Source organism: Antennarius striatus, chromosome 19, assembly GCF_040054535.1.
Source record: "Antennarius striatus isolate MH-2024 chromosome 19, ASM4005453v1, whole genome shotgun sequence".
NCBI classification, from domain to species: Eukaryota; Metazoa; Chordata; class Actinopteri; order Lophiiformes; family Antennariidae; genus Antennarius; species Antennarius striatus.
The window spans coordinates 2,142,328-2,169,063 of record NC_090794.1 but is presented as its reverse complement, the minus strand read 5'-3'; the positions used below and the strand labels follow the sequence as shown (position 1 = coordinate 2,169,063).

The 26,736-nt window shown below is 40.5% G+C and overlaps 4 protein-coding genes across 4 annotated transcripts; 2 read left to right on the top strand and 2 right to left on the bottom strand.

The window, feature by feature from the left end:
• Positions 1-1,591: 1,591 nt before the first annotated feature.
• LOC137613819 (cysteine-rich venom protein latisemin-like) lies at positions 1,592-6,234 on the top strand. The gene is made up of 13 exons (XM_068343272.1): positions 1,592-1,738; positions 1,981-2,057; positions 2,180-2,270; positions 2,828-2,970; positions 3,047-3,141; positions 3,256-3,338; positions 3,486-3,611; positions 4,895-5,001; positions 5,159-5,249; positions 5,366-5,508; positions 5,643-5,737; positions 5,905-5,987; positions 6,083-6,234. Exons 1-13 carry the CDS (start codon positions 1,663-1,665, stop codon positions 6,217-6,219), a joined length of 1,347 nt encoding a protein of 448 aa, XP_068199373.1. The 5' UTR covers positions 1,592-1,662; the 3' UTR covers positions 6,220-6,234.
• Positions 6,235-8,788: 2,554 nt separating this feature from the next.
• LOC137613759 (cysteine-rich venom protein TRI1-like) lies at positions 8,789-10,073 on the bottom strand. Its single transcript, XM_068343188.1, has 6 exons — positions 10,002-10,073; positions 9,822-9,912; positions 9,399-9,541; positions 9,197-9,291; positions 9,016-9,098; positions 8,789-8,929 (listed from the first exon to the last, which is right to left on the bottom strand). Exons 1-6 carry the CDS (start codon positions 10,011-10,013, stop codon positions 8,799-8,801), a joined length of 555 nt encoding a protein of 184 aa, XP_068199289.1. The 5' UTR covers positions 10,014-10,073; the 3' UTR covers positions 8,789-8,798.
• Positions 10,074-15,739: 5,666 nt separating this feature from the next.
• On the bottom strand, positions 15,740-17,740 carry LOC137613246 (cysteine-rich secretory protein 3-like). Its single transcript, XM_068342298.1, has 6 exons — positions 17,400-17,740; positions 17,187-17,305; positions 16,762-16,907; positions 16,578-16,672; positions 16,007-16,089; positions 15,740-15,884 (listed from the first exon to the last, which is right to left on the bottom strand). The coding sequence occupies exons 3-6, from the start codon at positions 16,879-16,881 to the stop codon at positions 15,874-15,876; spliced, it is 309 nt and encodes a 102-aa protein (XP_068198399.1). The 5' UTR covers positions 16,882-16,907; positions 17,187-17,305; positions 17,400-17,740; the 3' UTR covers positions 15,740-15,873.
• Positions 17,741-17,867: 127 nt separating this feature from the next.
• Positions 17,868-26,437, top strand: si:dkey-12h9.6 (macoilin-1). The gene is made up of 11 exons (XM_068342299.1): positions 17,868-18,066; positions 19,071-19,212; positions 19,557-19,683; positions 19,766-19,889; positions 19,992-20,170; positions 20,903-21,347; positions 21,434-21,592; positions 22,146-22,316; positions 22,792-22,918; positions 23,515-23,689; positions 24,810-26,437. The coding sequence occupies exons 1-11, from the start codon at positions 17,990-17,992 to the stop codon at positions 24,998-25,000; spliced, it is 1,917 nt and encodes a 638-aa protein (XP_068198400.1). The 5' UTR covers positions 17,868-17,989; the 3' UTR covers positions 25,001-26,437.
• Positions 26,438-26,736: the final 299 nt, after the last annotated feature.

Genomic DNA, 26,736 nt, shown 5'->3' with positions numbered 1-26,736 from the left:
GATTATTTTCCTGGATGCACCAATAAAGAGAGTTAAATTATTATTTTAAACATTTTATTACCAACCTTCTGAGGAAAAAGCAAATTGAATAGAAGCATGAAAATCAGCTTTATGGATGCATTTATAGCAGTAATAATACGACTAGTTGGCTGTTGGACAAATGACTCAATAGAATGATTTTTATAATGCTAATAATATTAAAAATTTACAACGTGCTTGACAGAGGAAGACAAAGAAAGGAAACTGGGAATAAAACCCAGTCGGCAAACAGGAAATAAAGATACAATACCCACATGACCTCTGATATGTTCATATTTATTTTACAGTGCATGAGAGAATATTTCATTTCAGGTCAGTTTAGATTAAGAGCTTGTCTTATTATTAACCAGATCAAGCAGGTGTGGTCTCCAGCTGCGGTTTTTGTTTGGCCCACATTTAGGAAATCCTTGTGGAATTAACTTTTCCTCCACCCTGTCGTGTTCTCCTTCCTCCTTCCCAGTTTCCAGCCAGAGGTCAACCTGGCTCTACGGGTTTGTTTGTCCCGAGAGACGCCGAGCCAAAGTCAACGTTCCTTCTTTAAGGTCTGCTCATTATGGAACGTGTCAAACAACGTGAAGTATAACATCAGAGAGCTTTGCTTTCTTCTCCTTAGAATATTTCTTGAGGTTATAACATGATTCACAAATACTGACTCCATGACACACGTCAGATATTCCAGTCTTGCCAGCAGGGGGCAGGATGGAGCTTTAATTTGAAGCAACAAGTCAGAACTGCAGGACTTGTGCGCTCTCGTGCGCCCCCTTCGGTGAGGAAGAGTACAGTTCAATTCAATTCAACCAATTCAATTCAATTCAATTCAATTCAATTCAATTCATTTCAATTCATTTAAATTAAATTAAATTAAATTAAAATAAATTCAAATCATTTCAATTCATTTCAATTCAATAAAATAAAAAATATTTGTCCCTAAGGGGCAATTGAAGGCACATAGAGCAGCATTATTGGTGCAAAAGCGAGGATTGGTGCAAAAAAGGAGAGTGCAAAAGAGCAAAAACAAGACTCAATACACAAAAACCAACACCAACACTAAAATACTGAATGACCAGATATGTACAATATTAACAGGTATGTGCAATGAGGTAATATATGAAAGACCATAACTGCATCCAACCTGGAAATTAGGGAAAATTTCTTGCATAGTAATTACACGCCTTCCAGAAATTAAAAAAAAAGCTTTAGCGAAAGATCTCCATAATCTTTATGTTAAATCTTATATATTAGACATTCATTCCTTCTCTGTACAGTTGCTTATCCTCTGAAGTAGGAGGTGCAATCTTAGCTTAACCTTGTAAAATCAAGTTTAAATGTCGATACCATGTTCTGTTTGGTATCCTGCCTCCCTTATTGTAACCTTGCTACACAATTACAAAATATACAGAACATGTTGCACGGTGAGTCATCACGGTTATCATGAAGAACACAAATGTAGACCTGTATGTTTCCATACATTATCACAGGTGTCACCTTCAAGAAAACCTTATCTTGTTCCCTGAAAAGGATGCCCTTGAGTCCGGTGTTAGTTTGTCACGTGTTTATATAATTTCTGGTATATAAATCCCACCTGTTGGCCCTGGATTAACACTCCTGGACACAACCTCCACAATGAACACTTTGAGCTTCATCTGTGCCTTTGGGCTCTTCGCTGCCCTTCAGGTTCATGCAATACCCTCAAGGGTGAGTAGGAGAAAATATCCTGTCTACAGTAATTACAGTTTCATAGCTTTTGTTTTATTATCTTAAAATATTCAATCTGTTCTTTTCCTTTCTCTCCTTTTTTGAAACCAATGCCTGAAGGCGGGTGAGTGTTCTACCAATATTTGAACACAATCTTTATTCCGATTTTGTGTTTTCCGAGACAATCTAACTTCACTGTTTGGTTTTATTCCTCATTCCTCTTTGCTGTCCTGATTTTTCCCTCAGATCAAAACGAGATCGTGAACAAACACAACGAACTGAGACGCAACGTTCAGCCAACCGCCAGCAACATGCTGAAGATGGTAACGCGTCTCGTCTCGCTCAATCTAACTTCCTGGGGTTGGATTTGAGCTTACTGATAAACTGACAAGAGCAAAAGATCTAGAGGGTTTTTTTTTTAATGTGCCGATTCTTCACCACACAGAGCTGGAACAACGAGGCGGCAGCCAACGCTCAGAGATGGGCCAACACCTGCTCCATGAACCACAGCCCCTCCAGCCAGAGGAAGATCAGCAGTAGGTTGATTCTATTTAAAACAAACCTGAATAAAATCATTATTCAGTCATCAAACAGCAACAGAGATGAGCAAGAACGTCTACGATATTTCCTGAAGCATTTCAGACCATTATAGGACATTAAAAGTCACAGTCTTCATTCATCGTAGTGTGATTTCCTAAATGTAACTGGGTGGAACGGATCCCTCAGAGCAAGGATGGGCAACCTTTTTGACTGGTTGTCCACACAGAGTTCTAAAATTTGACAGGCGGTCGAGCTGAGGAGCAGATGGATGGAGTGTGTATTTGTACTAATATAAATGACACATAAAAAAAACCTTATATGAAAGGTTTTGGCCTTGAACAGTCAGCAAAGCATAGTTACGCAAAAGTTATCTTAAAGTGATTTCACAACTGCATTCATTTCATAAAATTTATGATGTAATTTGGTGGGCCGGATTACACAGCTTAAAGGGCCACACATGGCCCGCGGGCCGCAGATTGCCCATGCCTGCTTTAGAGGAACATATCTTTACATAATTGTAAATGATCTCTCTGCTCCTCCTCTTCAACACTAGCTAGCGGCTGTGGAGAGAACCTGTACATGTCCAGCTTCAAGAACACCTGGAGCAACGCCATCCAGTCCTGGTACGACGAGGTGAAGGACTGGCGCTACGGAGTGGGATCTACCAACGGAGGAGTGGTTGGACACTTCACACAGGTGTTATATCTGACTGAATGATGAACACAATGACATTATTATATGAAGTACAGTAATTATTGTATTCTCTATGCAGCTTGTGTGGTACAGGTCCAACCAGGTGGGCTGTGCCGTGGCCTACTGCCCTAACTCCCAATACAAATACTTCTACGTCTGCCAGTACTGCCCTCCGTAAGCAGATTTTTTTAGTAAAGGTTTTAATTTTTCTGATAAATCTGCATCCTGCGTTCTGTTTAGTTTTGGGTTTTTTTGTTAAATTTTTTTTTTTTTTGGACTCCATTCCAGAGGAAACTACCAGTATGCTAAACCCTACACAGCTGGGCCCTCCTGTGGCGACTGCCCTCAAGCATGTGACAACAAACTGTGCAGTGAGTGAAAATACTGCTGATAAAATAAAGGCCTGGTTTGGCTGGTCGTGACCTCTACGACCTAACAGGCTGTTCCACCATAGCAGGGAGAGGAATCTCCTTCATATCACGTGACCACTCCTTTTCTGTCGTGTCTCTCACCTCCAGCCAACCCCTGCAGCTACACCGATCGGTACTCCAACTGTCCCGACCTGAAGAGGCAGTGGCACTGCACCAATGCCCAGGTGGCATCCTGGTGTCCCGCCTCCTGCAAGTGCACCAATGAGATCATCTAAATGTCAGCATTGGCTCCAAATGATCAGCGTCAATAAATGTATTATCAGCATCATAAAAGCTTGTGTCCCCTGATTTAATTATAACACATCACCACTAAATACTATTTGAATGTTAACTGTATGTTGATAATAGTTATTTAATATTGAACATACTTTTATTCTCTGACACACGTTTAGAAAGACAAACAAAAGAAGAGTAAATAGCTGAGAGGGTAAAAAACTGACTAAAGAAACAGTTTAATGTTTGTCATGTGTAGATAAATTAATATACAAAGAACGTCTTCTAATGGAGGAGCGCCACTTCAGCTAAGAATCTTGTTAAAATGGTAATAAAAGTGGTTGTTAATTTCATCAGTCAGCAAGTTTTCCTGATATGCCCTTATAATTATTATACATAATTATAATTATCATGATATCAATATGAATTATCAATGATAAATAATGATAATAATAATAATAATATTATGATATTATTGATATTATTATTATTATCATTATTGTTTTGTGTTTTGTAGCTTAAAAAAGTGAAAAACAGTAAGAAGTAGACGAGCGTTCAGTAACTCTGAAGGCTGGTTGGGAAAATTATCTGAAAGTTTTCTTGTGAAAATAACCTGACATTAACAGGTTTGTTTGACACGATCATTTCACATGAGCTCACATGAACCTAACCTGACTTGACCAATGTTTATTATTCATCCAAAAAGATATTACCCTAGATGAGATTAATATAAACCTAATCTGATGTTGACATGTGGATGAGTCACCGTTCAGAAAAACAGTCGGCTCTGGGGTACCTCCCAAATACCCCTCCAGGTCAACAGACGTGTTTACCTACGATCACATGGTAGTTTTTCACCGCAATCCATCACACATTAAAACATCGCTGGTGTTCAGCAGGTCGTCATTCCTGGATTCAGCCATGGCTGCGTTCTTCTTCCTGTGTGCCTTTGGCCTCCTCCATGTCGCGTCAGCGGGGAGGGTGATTAAAATCAAATCTTTTTATTTATATATAACGTTTATTCCACAAGCTTTAAAACTAACCATTATTTCATGTCTTTTGTCCCTCATGCAGGGTGAGTCTTCCTAACTTTTCTCATCATCTTCATATTTATTATATTAACAGACAAACTTCACTCTTTATTTTCTTGTTTTATCTTTGCAGAGTTCTTTGTTGGTGAGTGCTTGTGATTTTCTTATCAGCACCATCAGCGAATTCAGAAAATGCATAGACGTTAATCTACATTGCAAAGTTTTGTCATTGTTTTAATTGTGATTATCTAGACTTATATGATAGCGGCGCCACGTGGGCGGAGCAGAACGAGATTGTGAACAAGCACAACGAGCTGAGAAGGAACGTTCAGCCGCCTGCTGCCAACATGTTGGAAATGGTACGATTTAAAAAGAGATTTCACGACTAGTTCTGCAGATTCTCACTTGATTGGACGTTGCATGTTTTCCCTCTTGTGTGGTATCGTTTAAAGAGAAATATCCAATCAAAGACAATGCATTTTGGGAGTTTTCTGTCGTATCTTTCATTCCCCACAGAGCTGGGGCAGCGGAGCTGCAGCCGAAGCTCTGAAACGGTCTGAAACCTGCTCCGATCAGCCAAGCCCTTCAAGTTCTGTAAAGATTGGCAGTGAGTTCACTCTGACACTCCTGTCTGAACAAACACAAACAGTCTTGGAGAGTTTCCCTTCCGTCTTCCCCTCATTTGTTGCCTTGTTGTGTTGGTTCTCTCCTGTTTTTCTGCAGATGACAACTGTGGAGAGATCATAGCTACAACTGAAAACAGGAAGTACTGGAAGGACATCATCCATCAATGGTACGCTGAGGGGAACGACTGGAAGTACGGACACGGATCCACTAATGGGAAAGACGTCAAAAAGTTTGCGCAGGTGCCTTAAAATCAGTTCACATACAAACCTGTTTGAATTTTAAAAATGCAGTGACTTAAAAAGGTCTGAGTGTGTCAAACAGTGACATTCAGGTCATGAGCTGCTGCTGATTTGCTGTCTGTTGGTGTCTGCAGACCGTTTGGTACCGGGCGACCCAAATCGGCTGCAGCAGGAGCTACTGTGGACACTTGGGTTACAACTTCCTGTACGTCTGCTACTACTGTCCAACGTAAGTACGGAGTATTCTCCTGTTTCTCTATGAAAACTACATTTTGGAGGGAATATTCAGGATTATTTTTGACTTTTTTGGAAGTATGTGCAGAATTTAAGGGAAACGAGAAACGCTCTGGTTCTTTGAGTCGTCATGTATTGATGTGTAATAAGACGTTTTTTCAGTGACAACCTGCAGGAAGCCGAGCCTTACAAACAGGGATCCCGTTGCGCTGACTGTCCCAACGACTGTGATGATGGCTTGTGCAGTAAGTAGATCATGAAACTCAGAATCCTTATAAATAAATACGGAGGACAAAGTTGTGCCGTGTTGTTTTCACCTGATGAACCACGTCTCTTCCAGCCAACCCCTGTCCCTACAAGAATCAGCGTTCTGACTGTGAGAAGCTGACATCAGACTGGGGCTGCCTCAGGAAACTATTCATTGACACCGTGACTGACTGTGCTGCTTCCTGCAAGTGCAGCGGCAAAATCTATTAAATAACTACATGGGCTGTACTTCACTATTTCTATTAAACGTATTCAGCATTCAAACATTTGTTTGCCTCTTATTTAACGCTTCCAACCCTACATGTGCTGCTCAGAGGTGTAGACAGATTCTCCAACCAATAAGACGACACTTATATTATTATACCTCAACCGAGCCAATTAGATGATTGAACCCTCAGTCTTTATAGAGTTATAATATAGATTTAATAACAACACATCACCACTAAATACTATTTTAATGTTAACTGTATGTTGATAGTAGTTATTGTAATATTGAGCTGACTTTTATTCTCTGACACACACTTAGAAAGACAAACAAAAGAGGAAGGAGGAAATAGTTCCTTCATTATATAAATGAATATAATGAAGGAACTTCACTTCAGCTAAGAATCTTGTTAAAATGGTGTTTATTAAGCTTCATCAGTCAGGACAAGTTTTCATATGCCCGCTATTATTAATATTATTATTATTATTAGTAGTAGTAGTACCAGTAGAAGTAGTAGTAGTGGTTGTAGCTGAGATTCTACTGCGATACCATGATAACAAATGGACTCTGAAGAAAAAAGGCTAACAAGTGCTGTTATAAAAGACTACAATCATGTAACGGTAATGAGCAATTCAAAATACAACATAAAAACTATTTTTAGAAAAATAAATACTAATGCATAAATACTAAACTTTATTTAACTAACGTTTATTTTACTGAAGTCTCCCTGCAATCGTTGATGTCCTGTCATCCCTCTCCTGTCATGGTTTCAGCTTCATACTGGATCGTGTTCTTCTCCTTCAACCCCATAATGAGTTCACATGGTCGTCTTGAACCAAATGTTTAAACAAGGTAAGACATGCAAATAAAGACAAATACTAAGACAAATACAGACTGAGTGTTTAATCATCTTATTTGCTTGGTTGAAATATAATATAATAAGTGACGTCTCATTGGTTGGAGAATCTCATTGATCAGCACAAGTAGCTGGAGGCATTTAGTAAAAGACAGACTAATGTTTGAATGCTGCATACGTTTAATAGAAATAATGAAGTCAGAACGCTGATTCTTGTAGGGACAGGGGTTGGCTGGAAGAGACGTGGTTCATCAGGTGAAAACAACACGGCACAACTTTGTCCTCCATATTTATTTATAAGGATTCTGAGTTTCATGATCTACTTACTGCACAAGCCATCATCACAGTCATTGGGACAGTCAGTGCAACGGGATCCCTGACTCAAAGAACCAGAGCGCTTCTCGTTTCCCTTAAATTCTGCACATACTTCCAAAAAAGTCAAAACTAATCCTGAATATTCCCTCCAAAATGTAGTTTTCATAGAGAAACAGGAGAATACTCCGTACTTACGTTGGACAGTAGTAGCAGACGTACAGGAAGTTGTAACCCAAGTGTCCACAGTAGCTCCTGCTGCAGCCGATTTGGGTCGCCCGGTACCAAACGGTCTGCAGACACCAACAGACAGCAAATCAGCAGCAGCTCATGACCTGAATGTCACTGTTTGACACACTCAGACCTTTTTAAGTCACTGCATTTTTAAAATTCAAACAGGTTTGTATGTGAACTGATTTTAAGGCACCTGCGCAAACTTTTTGACGTCTTTCCCATTAGTGGATCCGTGTCCGTACTTCCAGTCGTTCCCCTCAGCGTACCATTGATGGATGATGTCCTTCCAGTACTTCCTGTTTTCAGTTGTAGCTATGATCTCTCCACAGTTGTCATCTGCAGAAAAACAGGAGAGAACCAACACAACAAGCAAAAAATGAGGGGAGAGACGGAAGGAAATTCACAAACAGGCTTCAAGTGCACTTCACAGGCTGTTTGCATGATTGTGTTTGCTCAGACAGGAGTGTCAGAGTGAACTCACTGCCGATCTTCACAGAACTTGAAGGGCTTAGCCGATCGGAGCAGGTTTCAGACCGTTTCAGAGCTCCGGCTGCAGCTCCGCTGCCCCAGCTCTGTGGGGAATGAAAGATACGACAGAAAACTCCCAATATGCATTGTGTTTGATTGGATATTTCTCTTGAAATAGATAATCACGATTAAAACAATGACAAGACTTTGCGATGTAGATTAACGTCTGTACATTTTCTGAATTCGACAAAGAACTCTGCAAAGATAAAACAACAAAATAAAGAGTGAAGTTTGTCTGTTAATATAATAAACATGATAAAGATGATGAGAAAAGTTAGGAAGACTCACCCTGCATGATAAAGTGTTTTGTGACTAGAATGAACTCAGCCTTTTAACTCGGATGTCCAGACCCACAATGATGACATCACTGAAATGTGGGATGACATTATTATCAAGAGGATTTCGGGATTTTATTTTACATTTTTATATTGTATTTTGAATTTGCTCATTACTGTTACATGTTCACCTTCTGAGTCCGTTTGATGTCACGGTATAACAGTGGAACGAACTAAAATAACTATTATCAGTTAACATTCAAATCATATTTAGTGGTGAAGTGTTATAATTAAATCAGAGGACACAGGCTTTTATGATGCTGCTGATATATATTTATTGAAACTGATCATTTGGATCATTTGGAGCCACCGCTGACATTCAGATGATCTCTCCATTGGTGCACTTGCAGGAGGCGAGACACCAGGCGCCCACATCAGGATGAGTGCATTTATAATTCTTCGCCAAGTCAGGACAGTTGGTATACGTATCTTTAAACAGACAAGGGTTGGCTGCAGGAAAACAACACAATGAGAAAATTAGTGGTCATGTAATATGATGGAGATTCCTCCCCCTGCTGCTGAGTAATTTAACTCACTGCACAGTTTGTCTTCACAGGCATCAGTGCAGTTGCCGCAGGTGGTTCCAGCTGTGTAGGGTTCAGCCATCTGGTAGTTTCCTCTGGAATGTCGTCCAAAACAACAAGTATGAACCACAAAAGTCTCAAATGTGATTATGTAAGTCAGGGGACATGCTGTAGGGCGGTGCTGTCTGCTTACGGAGGGCAGTACTGGCAAACGTAGAAGTATTTGTAGCTGGCGTTAGGGCAGTAGGCCATGGCACAGCCCACCTGGTTGGACCTGTACCACACAACCTACGCAGAGGACATGAGATCCAGAATTATGAGTTAGTTTATATACTATATAGAGTGTACTTCATGTAATAATGTCATTGTGTTCATCATTCAGTCAGATATAACACCTGTGTGAAGTGTCCAACCACTCCTCCGTTGGTAGATCCCACTCCGTAGCGCCAGTCCTTCACCTCGTCGTACCAGGACTGGATGGCGTTGCTCCAGGTGTTCTTGAAGCTGGACATGTACAGGTTCTCTCCACAGCCGCTAGCTAGTGTTGAAGAGGAGGAGCAGAGAGATCATTTACAATTATGTAAAGATATGTTCCTCTAAAGCAGGCATGGGCAATCTGTGGCCCGCGGGCCATGTGTGGCCCTTTAGTGTTTGCAATCCGGCCCACCAAACTATGATCCGAACCACCCAGTTACATGTGGGAAATCCCACAACATGACTTTAAATGCCCTGACATGGTCTGAAATGCTCTGGGTAATGTCATAGATGACTGATGATGATTTTTCTGAGTGTTTTTTTAAATAAAATCAAAAACATACTGCTGATCTCTCTCTGGCTGGAGGGGCTGTGGTTCATGGAACAGCCGTCGGCCCATCTCTGAGCGTTGGCTGCTGCCTCCTTGCTCCATCTCTGTGTGGCACAGAGGACAATGAAGAATCAGCACATAAAATCTCTAAATTCTTTGTTCTCGTCGGTTTACATGGAGCGAGACGCGTTACCATCTTCAGCATGTTGCTAGCAGAAGGCTGAACGTTTGCTCTCAGTTCATTGTGCGCGTTCACAATCTCTTCTTGCTCTGAGAGAAACCAGAACAGCACAGGGATGAGAAATAAAACCAAACGGTGAATTTAGAGTGTCTAGGAAGATGCAAAACCAGAGTGAGGATTCCTTCATTGTGTTCAAATAATGGTAAAACACTCACCCGCCTTCAGGTATTGGTTGCGGAGAGGAGAGAGAAAAAGAATTTCAATTACTGGACTGTTTTAACATTTTTTAAAATAATAAACAACAACAGCTATGAAACTCTAGTTACATTCTAGAAAGCATATTTTCTCCTACTTACCTCAGAGAGTTCTGCATGAACCTGAAGGGCAGTGAAGAGCCCGAAGGCACAGATGAAGACCCAAGTATTCATTGTAGAGGTTGTGTCCAGGGGGGGTTAAACCAGGGCTAGAGAGGATAAGCAACTACAGAAAAGGAATGAATGTTGATATTCAAAATAAAGATTATGGAGATCTTTCTCCAAATCTTCCGAAATGCTGGCTTCTGTTCTGGAAGGTGTGTAATTTATGTGGAAAATTTTTACAAAGATCACAAGACAGTCAGTAAAATTACTATCACCGCTGACAGACTGAACAGCACATAATTTTTCCACGATACCTTGATGTTCTCTCTATTCAGCGTATTAACTCAGCTCTAACTCAGCTCTGAAAACACAATTTTCAAAATGCTCATACGGTATAAAGACGATTTAATATCAGATCATACCTGATTGTGTGTATTTCTTCCGAGGAAGTGGACTGAACTGACACTAAAATCTTGGCCTTTTATATCATTCAAATGTACACAGGATGTGATATTTGCTCTTTTAGACAGGCAAATTTGTTTGGCAGGATAATATGAGATTTAGCATGTGTTAAAAACATTTACTCAGGGATTTAGGCCCAGTTTGCTCAACTATATTCACCTGACAGGTGATTTTTCAATATGTAAATGTGAATTAAAGTGAATAAAATTATATAAACTAACTCAATTCATTAAATCATTATATCTATAATTATTTCTACAGCATACAGTAGCTAAGGTATGCTACTTGATTTTTGATCTCATCTCTTCCTGCTCCGAGCGCATGTCGGTGGAACATCCACTGCGCATGCGCGGCACCGCTGGGCGCACGTCTTCCCGGAGGCGCTTCTTCCCTCTGCGCTCTTTTCTCCGCCTGTTCTCCGTGGATAATTTAAGTTCAATATTCTTTGAGTGCTAAACTTTAGTGTCGGGAAATGCGTATATTTTTATTGTGTCTCTAAATTGTAGATTTAATTGTGTTTAAATAGGAGACATTTCCTTTACTATTCCCTCTTTATTTTATTTGATATATATACAGTACATAGAGGCTGCAGCACACACACAAACACTTCCTGTCAAGCCCTTGTGGACTGAGCTACCGTCAGTACTTTAACAATATTAGTGACCATAGCTGAAAGTAAAGTTTGTTTAACTAAACTTTATTTAACTAACGTTTATTTAACTGAAGTCTCCCTGCAATCGTTGATGTCCTGTCATCCCTCTCCTGTCATGGTTTCAGCTTCATACTGGATCGTGTTCTTCTCCTTCAACCCCATAATGAGTTCACATGGTCGTCTTGAACCAAATGTTTAAAGAAGGTAAGACGTGCAAATAAAGACAAATACTAAGACAAATACAGACTGAGTGTTTAATCATCTTATCGCTTGGTTGAAGTATAATAATATAATAAGTGACGTCTCATTGGTTGGAGAATCTCATTGATCAGCACAAGTAGCTGGAGGCATTTAGTAAAAGACAAACAAACCTTTGAATGCTGCATACGTTTAATAGAAATAGTGTAGTGCAGCCCATGTGGAAACTAAATAAAAAGTGTCTTGTGACTAAAATGAACTCAGCCTTTTGACACGGATGTCCAGATCCGCATTGATGACGTCACTGAAATGTGGGATAACGTTATTCTTATCAAGAAGATTTCAGGAATTATTTTATTCAATTATAATTTTATGTTGTATTTTACCGTGTTCAAAAAATGGAAAATACTCACCCTCCTTCAGGTTTTGGTTTCAGAGAGGAGAGGGGGAAAAAGCATTTCAATTACTGAACTGATTGAACACTTTTAGGATAGAAAAACAACAACAGCTGTGAAACTCTAATCACATTCTAGAAAGCATATTTTCTCCTACTTACCTCAGAGAGTTCTGCATGAACCTGGAGGGCAGTGAGGAGCCCGAAGGCACAGATGAAGACCCAAGTATTCATTGTAGAGGTTGTGTCCAGGGGGGTTAAACCAGGGACAACGCGTTTGACTTACATACAAGAAATTATATAGAAGATAAGCAACTACAGAAAAGGCATAAATGTCTAATTTTTAAGATTAAGATTACGGATATCAGATCATACCTGATCGTGTGTCTTTCTTCCAAGGAGTCGACTGAACTGACGCTAAAATGTTGGTTTCTTTATACCCTTGTCATTCAAATGTACACAGGATGTGATATTTGCTCTTTTAGACAGGCAAGTTTGTTTGGCAGAAAATTATGAGATTTTGCATGAGTTAAAAACATTTACTCAAGGGTTCAGGCCCAAGTTGCTCAAATATATTCACCTGACAGGTGAAGTTTCAACATTTAAATGTGAATTAAAATGAATAAATTTTTATTATCTAACTTATTAAATCATTATATACAGTATATAATTATTCTCTTCCCCGTCCGTCTGCACTCTTTTCCCCGCCTCATCTCCGGCGTAACAAACCGACCAGCACGGAGGGAACGGAAGCCATAAGACGAAGAAATGCGATATAAAAGTGACGGTATGTTTTTCTTTCATACGTGAACAATTTAAGTTCAGCTTTTTGGTTCATTTGAGAGTGAGATTCAACTAGGTTTATTATTATTATTATTTATTATTATTATTATTATTATTTTAAGAATTCAAAATGTGTTCCTTATGCAAAAAAATTGTAGTTTTCTCTGTATCACTTTGTAGATTTCACAAGAAGCACACTATAATGGTTTACACAAAGCGTAAAGGTAAAAAAACAACTATATATAGTGTATATAAAGTTTATTTAACTAACGTTTATTTAACTGAAGTCTCCCTGCAATCGTTGATGTCCTGTCATCCCTCTCCTGTCATGGTTTCAGCTTCATACTGGATCATGTTCTTCTCCTTCAACCCCATAATGAGTTCACATGGTCGTCTTGAACCAAATGTTTAAAGAAGGTAAGACGTGCAAATAAAGACAAATACTAAGACAAATACAGACTGAGTGTTTAATCATCTTATCGCTTGGTTGAAGTATAATAATATAATAAGTGACGTCTCATTGGTTGGAGAATCTCATTGATCAGCACAAGTAGCTGGAGGCATTTAGTAAAAGACAAACAAATGTTTGAACGCTGCATAGGTTTAATAGAAATAATGAAGTACAGCCCATGTGGAAACTAAATAAAAAGTGTCTCAGCCTTTTGACACGGATGTCCAGATCCACATTGATGACGTCACTGAAATGTGGGATAACGTTATTCTTATCAAGAAGATTTCAGGAATTATTTTATTCTATCATAATTTTATGCTTTATTTTAAGGTTACATGATCGAAGTCTTTTATAACAGCACTTGTTAGCCTGCGGTGACGAGCAAACACAGGTCAAGTCAGGTTAGGTTCATGTGGGCTCAGACAGTTTTCCCAACCTGCTTTCAGTGTTACTGAACGCTTACTGTTTTTCATAGTTTTAACTATTTTTTCCTTCTGACCTCATTTGATGTCATGTTATAGCTGTGGAACGAATGAATCTAAGCTACAAAACACCCAGTGATGATGATAATAATAATAATAATAATAATAATAATAATAATAAGAATAAGAATAAGAATAAGAATAAGAATAAGAATAAGAATAAGAATAAGAATAAGAATAAGAATGGGCATATCAGGTTTGCTGACTGATTAAGTTGATAAGCACTCTTTTCACCATTTTAATAAGATTCTTAGCCCAAGTGAAGCTCCTTAACTGTGTATTACAGGTAATTTATCTACGCATAACAAACATTAAACTGTTTCTTTAGTCAGTTTTTTATTCTCTCAGCTATTTACTCCTTATTCTTTGGTTTGTCTTTCTAAGTGTGTGTCAGAGAATAAAAGTACTTTCAATATTAAATAACTATTAGCAACATACAGTTAACATTCAAATAGTATTTAGTGGTGATGTATTATCATTAAATCAGAGGACACAAGCTTTTATGATACTGCTGAGGAGTGTTAATCCAGGGACAACGGGTTTGACTTACATACAAGAAATTCATATAGAAAAGGCATGAATGTCTAATTGTTAAGATTTAACATTAAGATTATGGAGATCTTTGTCTAAGTCTTCCGAAATGCTGTCTTGTATTCTGGAAGATGTGTTCTGGAATTCGACTGAACTGACACTAAAATCTTGGCCTTTTATATCATTCAAATGTACACAGGATGTGATATTTACTCTTTAGACAGGCAAATTTGTTTGGCAGGATAATATGAGATTTAACATGAGTTAAAAACATTTACTCAGGGATTTAGGCCCAGTTTGCTCAACTATATTCACCTGACAGGTGATTTTTCAACATGTAAATGTGAATTCATGTGACATTGTATCCTTATTAACATTAAAGAAAACAAAAAAGAACAAAAATTTTTTATAACAATTTATAACAAATAATAACGTTATTAACATTATATTTTGGTCTATAACAGAAAAGATTTTAAGTGCATCAAACCTTGTTTAAACTTTAAACATTTTTGAACAACTTATTGCACCATTTGATACTGAAAAATAAAATTAAATAAAATCAATACGTAATAACAAATTCAAATTCACTTCAGCAACGTTAACCGAGGAGCACAATGTAAAAAAGACCTTTTAATGTACAAAAGAAAAATGAATAAAACAATTTGTGCTGATTTGTTTTCTTTCTTTTTTTTTTATCATAGTAGGGAAGTCAGGATTAATGGCTAAAATGAGCTCCTTCAGGCAGTCACAGCTTTTCAAAGTGAGCTTTGAAGCATGAAACTGAACTCTCAGCTCCTGCTCAATGTTTCAGCTTAATTTTCTCCCAAACCGGCAGTGCGCCTCATAATCTAGTGCACCTTATATATGAAAACAGTTTTAAAATATGCCATTCATTGAAGGTGTGCCTTATAGTCCAGTGCGCCTTATAGTGCAGAAAATACTGTAAGAAGACAGTAAAGAAAGTTCATGAACTTTATTAGCGTCCAGTGGATTGACTTGAACAGCTTTGGATAACTTTATTCTAGTACGGAAAAAAAAAATTGAGAAGTGTTGGCTTTAGTGAAGCTCCTTAATTATAATAAGAATAATAATAAAAATGACAATAATAATGAGCATATCAGGAATACTTGTGATGACTGATTAAGTTGACAACCACTTTTATTACCATTTTAACAAGATTCTTAGCTTAAGTGAAGCTCCTTAATTAGAAGACATTCTTTGTGTATTTATTTATCTAAATATAATAAACATTAAACTGTTTCTTTAGTCAGTTTTTATCCTCTCAGCTATTTTCTCCTTCCACTTCCTCCTTTCTAAGTGTGTGTATACGTTCACTATTAGAATAACTATTATAAACATACAGTTAACATTCAAATAATATTTAGTGGTGATGTGTTATAATTAAATCAGAGGACACAGGCTTTTATGATGCTGCTGATATATATTTATTGAAACTGATCATTTAGATCATTGGAGCCAACGCTGACATTCAGATGATATTATTGCTGCAATGGCAGGTGGCGAGACACCAGGAGTCCACCTCAGGACAGGTGGCAAACTTATGGCGACCAATCAATAGTTGGCTGGAGGTGAAAGACACGACAGAAAAGGATTGGTCACGTAATATGAAGGAGATTCCCCTCCCTGCTATGGTGGAACAGCCTGCTAAGTCATAGAGGTCACCGAGCTGAGTAATTTAACTCACTGCACAGTTTGCCATCACAGGCATCAGGGCAGTCGGCACAGGGGGTTCCAGCCTCGTAGGGGTGATAAGTATTGTAGTTTCCTCTGCAATGTAGTCCAAAACAACAAATATTAACCACAAAAGACTCAAATCATTACTATTTGAGGATAACTACATCATTATAATGTGGAAGGACAATAATAATAATAATAATAATAATATTATTATCTCTTCAACACCTTTAAAAATATGCAACCGGAGGTTTCTCTTTTACTCAGAGAGCCCTTACTGGAAATTAAGAGTTAGATGAATTACAAAATACAATTAAAAAGTGGATTCTTGGAATTGTGCAAATGTTTTGAAAACCACTTTTAATTTTAAAGAAAAGTAACAAATGCTAACGTCTGACGAGAAATAACTGGGAGATTCTCTAATGTACACTCGCAAAGACAACACGGTCCGAAAGGATCAAAAAAAAAAAATTGTCTACAGATTTATCAAAAAAATTGAAACCTTTACAAAAACGTGTTGCTAACACGTGTTAAATTACATGATGTGATTATGTAAGTCAGGGGACATGCTGTCTGCTTACGGAGGGCAGTACTGGCAGACCAAGAAGGTTTTCAGAAAGTTGTTAGGGCAGTTGGCCTTCCCACAGCCAATCTGGTTGGAATTGTGCCACACAATCTGCGGGAGAAAAGGGCACGAGATCTAGAATTATTAGTGTACTTCACATAATTAAGTCCTTGTGTTCTTCATTCAGTCAGAAATAACACCTGTGTGAAGTGTCCAACAATTGCTCCACTCCTGACAGGTCCCACTCCATATTTCCAGTCCCAGACCTCACCGTACATTCTTTTGATAGCATATGTCCAGTTTGGTCTTCTGGTGGTCATGTAGATGTTCTCTCCACAGCCGCTAGCTAGTGTTCAAGAGGAGGAGCAGAGAGATCATTTACAATTATGTAAAGATATGTTCCTCTAAAGCAGGCATGGGCAAATTACGGCCCGCGGGCCATGTGTGGCCCTTTAGTGTTTGTAATCCGGCCCACCAAACTATGATCTGTTCCACCCAGTTACATGTGGGAAATCCCACAACATGACTTTAAATGCTGGACTGGACTAAATACTGGACTGTTTTAACATTTTTAAGATAATAAACAACAGCTATGAAACTCTACATTCTAGAACAGATATTTTACCTCAGAGAGTTCTGCATGAACCTGGAGGGCAGTGAGGAGCCCGAAGGCACAGATGAAGACCCAAGTATTCATTGTAGAGGTTGTGTCCAGGGGGGTTAAACCAGGGACAACGGGTTTGACTTACATACAAGAAATTATATAGAAGATAAGCAACCATAGAAAAGACATAAATGTCTAATTTTTAAGATTAAGATTACGGATATCAGATCATACCTGATCGTGTGTCTTTCTTCCAAGGAAGTCGACTGAACTGACACTAACATGTTGGGGTTTTTATACCCTTGTCATTCAAATGTAAACAGGATGTGATATTTGCTCTTTAGACAGGCAAGTTTGTTTGGCAGAAAACTATGAGATTTTGCATGAGTTAAAAACATTTACTCAAGGGTTCAGGCCCAGGTTGCTCAAACATATTCACCTGACAGGTGATGTTTCAACATTTAAATGTGAATTAAAATGAACAAAACTTTATTATCTAATTTATTAAATCGTTATATACAGTGTATATAAGTATTACAGCATACAGCAGCTAAGGTATGCTATCTGATGGTGGGTCCCCTCTCCTGCTCTGAGCGCCTGTCGGTGGAACATCCCACTGCGCATGCGCGTCACCGCTGGGCGCGCGTCTTCCCAGACGTCGTCGCAGGTTTTTTTTTTTTTTTTTATTTAGCGGAGCATCATCTCCCACCAGGAGGCTCCTTTTCCCCCCCCCCGTCCGGTCTGCGCTCTTTTTTCCTCCGCGTCTTCTCGGCCGCCGCCGCGGCGTAACAACCGACCAGCACGGAGGGAACGGAAGCCGTACGATGAAGAAACGCTATGTGGACGCGAGCAGGCTACGGAAGATGAAGAAACTGAAAATCACGGAGAAGCTGTCTGAGAGGTAAGCTAGCGCCGCGCGTGCGCGCGCCCCCAGGCCCGTGCGAGCGCGCGCGCGCCTCTCTGCTGGCGGGTGGGCGCGAGCCCGGCGGAAGCTGCTTTTGTTGTGTTATCCGTCTTTGTTCCGACTCCCGGCTGCCTCGGCTCACGTCCGTGGCCGCCAGTCTGGAGCTTTTCCCGGCCTCCATCGCGGCTGAGAGCCGCCGACACGGGAATGAGTTGACCCGTTATTTGTTTACATGGAGGCGTGGATGACGTTATAACGGCGGCCTGCTTTGTCTGGCGTTCGGTTTAATAACTCAGCGTGAATAGAAAAAAAATAAAAAAAATAAAAACCCCTCTGGACGAATCACCACTTGTTGTGACTACATTCCAAATAAGACAAGAAAGTAGTGCCAGGATTGTTATTTTTAAACTGCAAATATTGTCCTTTTTTTTTAGAATCTTAGAGGTGGATTCTCTAAGATTAATGTGTAATAAAATGGTTAAAAAAATAGCTATGATATAAATTAAAAACCAGATTTAAATTAAAATTCAGCTGACATCCTTATATCGTTTCTAAATAAGTATTCGAATTTATGATGCTGTGGTCTCCCTGTTCTTTTATAGATGATAATAATTCCACACATTATCATTATGGGCTGACCTGTATTTTGTTATTTATTATAAAATAATAAATTAAAATAGCCATCATGTCCATAAAATATCAAAAGAGATAATTGAAGTGTGCCCTGCAGGATGTTATGGCGCTCCCCCTCTCCTCCAGATGAAATATCGCCATGGTTACCAAACAAAGAAGGGGTGATGTGCTAGCAGAACAAAGGAGGACAAGCAGGCCCTGTTTGGCCCCTGGTTGCCTGATAAAACTCATTCTTTTACGTAAAAACTGCAAAATTTTAAGACGCGACTGCTGGATTTTAGGTTTAATAATGTGATTTGTGGTCTTTTGATGCCTGACGTAAAATAATAAGAGCTGTAATTTTTTTGCTTTTATTACATATTCTACAGCGCCTACACTGTCCTGAAGTTCATGATGATGTGGACGCTGGTGCTGCTGGCGGATTTCATCCTGGAGTTCAGACTGGAGTATCTGTGGCCCTGCTGGCTTTTCTTCGGGAGTGTGTACACCACGTTCCACTGCCACGGGCTGGTGAGCGCCACGGCCGTGTGATGTCACGTTGTTAGCATGTGGCCCAAATCGCACGCAGTGTCTTTTACCGCCAACCGTGATTAAAATGATGTTTCGGTGTTTCGTTTCTGAAGCTCAACTCAAAAACTGTGCAGTGTTTTTTTCTTAAAGTGTTCAGGAAACAACAATCAAGTAATTTCCATGTTCAAAGATCAATTTTTTTTTGTTATTGTTATTTTCCAGGTTTAAATTTGAATTTAGTCTCATTCTCTGAGCAGGACAAGTGCTTTTTTTCTCAGATGTGCAGTTAACTGGAGTAACTTTAAAAACATCTGTCTAACCCTCCGATGTTTGTTTGTTTGCAGGTTATTTGTGTAGTTTTTGTTTGTGCTGCCTTCACTCTGGACATCTTTTGTTTAATTTTTGTTCCTCTGCACTGGCTGTTCTTTGTGGCCAGCACCTACGTCTTGTTCAACTACATCTGGCACACAGGTGAGTGTGAGGCTCATCGTTTGGGATCCGGAATTTGCTTGAATTAGCGGTGAATTTATTTGATTTGATTTGTCGTCTGCAGAGAAGGGCATCTGCATCTCCACGGCGTCCTTGTGGATCCTCCTCGTTTACTCAGAGGCTTCGCTTCGACTCAAGGACCTGAAAACCTCTCACGCCAACCTGTCCCATCTTTTCGCTGCACACTGGTTCGTTGATCTAATGCAAATCCCACTTTAGAGAGATCTCTTAGCTAAGATGTGTGTTTCTACATGTTCTAACTCTGTTTTCCACTTTGTGCTCACGTCCAGCATCGGATATCCTGTCGTGTATCTGGGCTTTTATGCCACCTGTTATTTCACCAACATCTTTAAGCTGCGCATCCAGAAGTCAGTGCAAAGCGAAAACGACTTCCATATGCACCTCCTGCAGCACTCCCTCCCCCCGGGCCTGCAGGTTTACCCCAAGACCGGCACCGACGGCAGCAGCAGTGAGTAATTTTTATTCCTCCAGCATAAAATAACGACACTGAAACGTCTGTCCTGCTGTCTTGTATCTTATAAACTCTAAACACTAAGTTTTACACATGTTATTCATGTTTTACATTTACATCTCACTTTTCATCAACACCTCAGTCGCTGTGATGCTAACACTTTTAGCTAGAGGCTACAGTGATGCTGTCTTATTACATTACAAGTGCTAATGCTGTTAATGACCTGCTTTTATCACAATAGTGCATTAGCATCAGGATCCCTATCCTACTGAAGGGATTCTAATGTGATGGCAGCTTCTGTAAGTCAGTACTTGAGCAGTAGTGTAGCCATAGATTTGTGTTCACCTACTTTAAACATAAAAACAATGCATTGAGCGCGTCAATCCCATCCCCTAGAATAAATTTTCCACATTTGATCACAAGTTAATCTACAAACTCTCCAGGCAATGAGTCAGAGCTTCTTACATAACAGCCACCTCCCTTTTCTCATCCAAATAAAAATTATGAAAGTGCTCACGTGGCAGCAAAAACAATTGCCGATACATTTATCATGCTGAAATGCGGTTTTTGTACAAGACTGGTGGTCGTTTAGGTGAAATAAAGAGAGCAAAACAACCTAAACTTGTGTTAACAACAGCCTGTAGTCGTCTTCACACCCTTCATATAGGAGCTCCACAAATACAGTGCTGACATTGACCTTTTTTTTTATTTTCATTTGCCTCCTCTCAGGCTCAAAGTGGAAGGTGAAGCCCGAGGCGACTCAGTATCAGTGTCAGAACGGAGCTGCGGTGACTCACGAGGAGGGACACACTCTGGACTGCCTCCAGATCTGCAGCGTGGAGACAGAGAAAGGAACGCCCGAGGGGCGACCGGCCGAGTCAAACCGCCGAACTCCGTCATCCAGACCTGCAGAATCCAGAGATCTGGGCCACTCTGGGGCAGGGGGAGCAGAATTATCCACAATCCTGGAAAGTCTACCTCAAGAGGAGCAGGGAAGCAAAGCCGCACGGGCGGCAAAGAGCCCCTCGCCAAAAGCCCACGGAGGTCGGGCAAACAATCCATCCCCACCGGCGGGGAGGACGGAGAAGAAACAGAGATCCAGCTCCAAAACTGTCAGCCCCAACTGGGACGCGGGCGCCGCGGGAACTCCAAACTACCACGCAGAGCAGACCAAGTACGACCCGACGGACGTTTAAGAGCAGGTTTGTGTCGGAGGAAACGGCTTAAAGGTGTTTCTTCTGTGTTTGTGTGCGACGTCAGGCTGGAGCAGGAGCTGCGGAGGCTGAAGGCCGAGCTGCAGGCCAACAGGCAGAGCGAACAGGAGCTGAGGAGTCACATCTGCAACCTCACCAACAGCGAGAGGAGCCTGAGGCCCGAGGTCTCCCTCCTCAGACAGTCCAACATGCTCCTGCAGAGCAAGTGAGTCACCCGTCAGCTCCCGACCCTCGGCTTTGGCTCCGCTTCTCCAGCGGTTTACAACCCGCGTCGGGCTGGAAATAGAAAAGCAAAAACCGGAACGAATGCAGGCGGAAACGCTGCCGGAGCCGCGATCGTCTGTGACGGATCTGAAGCAGACGTTTGGTTTGTTTGGAAGGATTTACGGGTCTGTTTTTCAACTGGGTCGATAACAATATTACATACAATAGAATATAATAACACAGCAGTGTTACTGTCGTGGATAAGAGCTTTTATCCTGCTGCACAGTAAGTATAGTTAGTTGCCAAGGTAACAGATTCATAAGTATGACAATACCAACATCTCCTGTCTGATTGTTTTTGCAGCGATGTTCGATCGCGTCTCATTGATCGTCTTTGCAGCCGGTTTGAAGCAAACATTTTATCCCCAGTTCTGTTCCAGTTTTTAAACCGGAGGGCTCCGCAGTGACTCAACGACTTCGAGGGACGACGAAAGCCTGCTTTTTTTAAAGTCCGGCTGCATTTTTTTTATGGTGTTTTTGACGCTTTTCCTGCAGGATTCTCTGCCTGACGAAAACCAAGCAGAGGGACAAGCAGAGCAGCGCCATGCTGGAGAAGAAGACGCGAGCCGAGACGGAGGCCAGAGTCTCCGTGGAGAAGCAGCTGGCAGAGCTTCAGGCCCAGAAGGTGGAGGACGCAGCCAGCACCGCCCGGAGTCTGACAAACAGGTAGCTCACATCAAAACAGTTTAGTCAAGGCAAATAAAGTCTAATCCAAGGGATTTGCCTTTAGGTTTGTCCACGTATCGTTTAGCGACGTCACTTCCCTGCTGGCAGGCGGATGAAAAGTCTTATCTAGCCTTTGTGGGTTCTTTTTCTTGGAAGTTTCCAACAATTGAAAGCATTTATCTTGAATTTTATTTCCACATTTTTGTCTTGCGCACTTTGAAATAATCATAAAGTCATCAGTGAGAATCAAAGCTAGCAGTTTAAAGTCTTTGTGCTTGACGTATAACAACAGTGTTTAACTTTTCCCAGCTAAAACAAATCATCATCCCCAAGAAAGTATCAGAACTGTTCCTAAAAACAACAACTTGTATGTCTTTTAAACGTATTCTGCTCCCAGCCTGCAGCCGGTGTGTGAACGTGTCCTGTTTGTTTCTCACAGCTCCAAACTGTCCCGTCTCTGTCCCCCCCACAGCAGACAGGAACTCTGTGAGAGCCAAATGTTAAGGAAGAGAGTTAAAGAGCTAGAGACAGAGTTTAAACAACTGCAGCTGGAGGTTCAAGCGAAAGAGAGTCGCGTGCTAGAGCTAGAGAGTGATGTTGAGGTATCGTTTCAACTCTCTTTGGGAATGAACTTGTGACTTTTAAGTGTCTTGTGAGTCTCAAGTGTTGGAGTATTTGGTTTGTCTTCATCTAGATTTGCTGTTTGAATCCGTCTTTATTTCATTGTGTTTGTACAGCTGATAGAACATCGAATGTTTTTTTCCGTGGAGACGTATTTTTCATTATTTCTTTTATTTTTGCTTGCCGTGAATGTTTTGTCCATCACATCAGAATGCAGTTGTGTTCTTGGGCGTCCTCTCCACGCAGCATGCTACAAGGAGACGCCAGGTACTTGATTAAAACGACGCTCTGATGACAGAAAATCACCCAGAGCTATTTGAAGACATCTCCTGCAGCTTTGGTGTATTTTTTGGAGTTCATCGTGTCACGTGTGGTTTTTTTGTTTGCTCTGCGCTTAACAGTTCCTTCAGTGAATTTCACTGAGAACGCTTTACTAATATGAAAACAAATAGAAAAAAAATATGAAAGCTATCAATTTAAAAAAGCACAAATTGACTTAGGGAACTGAAGCGCAGACTCCCTCCGGCGTTCTTCTTGCCAGCGCTGCTGATGTAACTCGTGCCGGTGTTTCTTTCAGGCTCTGGGGAAGTACCGCTGCGTGGAGAAGGAGACGGACATGCTGCTGTCCACGCTGTCCGCCATGCAGGAGAAGGCCCAGCATCTGGAGTACAACCTGAGCGCAGAGACACGCATCAAGCTGGATCTCTTCTCCGCGCTGGGAGACGCCCGCCGACAGCTGGAGATAGCGCAAGGTGGCTTTATTTGCATTTCTCGTTTTATTTGCACACAAGTTTTGCCTTCGCTGAAGGGATTACGGCTATTTTGAGAAGGAACAAATGTTTGTCAAGACGTAATCATCAAAGATGGAGATGTGGCTGTTTATTGTAAGGATTATCTGCAGCGCCCTGTCATCACTTCCAAATCAGTTTAATATCCACAAGCTTCTCTATCACCGCTGATGGATGCTATCGACAACGCTCCGCTCCTGCCTTTTGTTAGGGGGCTTGAACAGGGGTATTTCCCTGGAGTTGCACTGGTTGAGGGGGGCAGATGTGACCCCACAAGTCGGGGTTTACCCCGGTAGATGAAAGAGTCGTTTCCTTGCGGCTTCGATTTTGGGAAGAGGTTCTGACTGTTTTGATCCGTTTCGCACCGGATAGCAGTTCATTTATGACAAAGAGTGAAGACAACTAATAAACCGTCTGACTGGGAGTCAGACAAGGAAACGAAAAGTGAGTGTAGTCTGTCTGTAAGAGCAGAGTGTCAAACTCACTATCCCCGAGGGCCACATCAGCATCACGGCTGTCCTCAAAGGCCCAGATGTAACTAATAAATGTAACTCAATCTAATGTAATGTAAATGTAACTACTCCTTAATGTTAATTCGTCAGGTTATTAAACCCACAGAACTCCATCAATCAAGGATCAAACTATCAATCAATAAAGAAAAATAACATCAAACACAAGTTAGGACGTCAACTTTGTTCAAAACGTTTTTATCAAAGTTAAAATGGGCTGAATTACTGCATTGTGGGAAATTAAGTTTTGGTCAAAGCAAACCTTTTTAGCCACTCTGACCCTTTATACTCTTGCAGACCGCATAAAATGATGTTGAGGGCCACATTTGGCCTTGAGTTTGACACGTTTTAGACTGTCTTCTTGCAAACGACAGAATCATCTGCAGAAGAACCGGAAGCTCAGTTACAAACCTGTCCAGGAACACCGAACCTGCTGGCATTAAATTGGAATCTACGCCCATCAGCACCACCTTGTGGCCATAGGCCTGCACGCACCTGTGTTTTAACTCCTCTTTTACATTTTTGGAGGCAAACATGTCAAACATGCATTTGTTTTCCACTTGTCTGTCTAACAGATAAAGTGCTGAAGCAGGACCGGGAGATCCGGGAGATGAAGCAGAAGATCGCGGAGGTGATGGCCGTCAGCCCCAGCGTGTCCTACATGACCCCCCGGCCCCCGGTTCCACAGTATCTCACCAAGCTGCTCAACTCAGAGCGCTACATGCTGAACCCCAGAGCGCTGATGTACCAGTGCCTGAAGAAGTGAAGGAGGCGTCGCCTCCTTTCAGATCTCTGAACCTCTTGGGCCCAACAGGATTTTAACCACAGAGCTAAACGACTTCGTCCTCTTCCAGCGGAACCAGAATGACCCTCAAGTCGGATGCCTTTTAACCGCGCTGATGGTGCTAACGTGACTTCATCGTGAACATCTGATTCATCAAGGGTGGAAATTAACCTGATATGCAGAACTGCTGTAGGCACATGTTTTTTACATCGAGATGCATTCATGCGGAGTAAAACAGCGAGTTGGGATGCAACACAACAGGAAGAGCACAACGTTCCCTCCAGAAGCACAGATTTATTCCGATCAAAGAATAAATATATCCTGCTACAGAAAAACTCACCTCTCAACATTTATGTGTTTAGCATCTGATAACGGTGTGAGAGGCTCTAATAACCTTTGTTTTAATCATTACAGAACGATCTTAGGTGTTAATTCTTCCTGCTGTGAGAATGTGATCGTAAAAGAGTCCAATTACAGAGAAATGATTCCCCTGGGATCGAGTCCAGGCTGGAGTCTCAGTAGTTACAGATAGAATTAACCTTTATTTAACTACAAAACGTATTGATTCAGTTCTTGCAGAGCAGAAATACAATTAACCTCAACATATTCAACACTTTCAAGTAAGCTCTGAACCGGATGCTCTCGTCTGTGCCTGTAAATAGTGGATTATAATTGGAATTGTGCTCAAATTCACAAGAAGTCATGTGATCGCATTGTCTTTTTTTTAAAAAAAAGAAGTCATCTTGGAGATGTTTCAATTCAACAGATGCTTCCAGACTGCAATACGGGAACAATTTCAAGTCAACATTTGTAGAAAAAGAAGCTCTGATAAATTTCTTTTCAACTACCGCAAAGTTTAAAATCAAAGATGAGGAATTCCGTCGACCGGATTTCGACTTGTGAATAACAGGAATAGGCCAAACATGGGTTCATTGATATAATTACTGTGCCTATATACGTTACTTTCAGACTGGGAAGTAAACACAAATGTAATGTGAAAGAGTCATGTGTTTGAATTGAAGTGCTATGTACTGTTTTTGTAGTTTTTTTTTAAAAATTCCTTGTACAGAATTGAAAATACCTGCAGCTGAATAACAAACTGGATGTCGCTGTTTCGGTAGCTTTTCATTTCCTGTGTTTTTAGGGTGTTTTATATGAAAAATATTTTTTAGTCTTGCTGTAATTTTATTATAACTGCTGTAATTTTGTACGGCGATGTGTTCGTCAGCATGAAATGTGTTTGAATCAACTGTTATCGGAGCACACATTGTGACATGAGTAAGTACATGAATATTAATGTACAAGGGCTACAGTTTCTTAAAATTTTGAGACAAATAATTCAAGCGATGCTCTGAGTGTAGAGATTTCACTCATGACGCACCAAGATGTTCTTTTTTTTGTATAAATATTTGAAACAATTGCATTTTGTCTCGTGTTTGTGAACCAATAACACAATTTTTTCTACTTAAAAACTAAAAACTCCTGCAAGGAAAAAGCTAAAAGTACATTTTTACATGAAAATGTTAGTCCTTTAATAACTTGGACCATGAACAGAACCTTGTACTATTTATAAACTATACATAGTTCAGGGCTCTGTTCCATGATGAGCATCAGTATTTCCAAGTTCAGATATCAGCTTTTTGACCACTGACAATTCCCAACATTACAAATTTGCAATAATTCTACTTGCGCAGCTAAAATATAAAAATCGAACATCA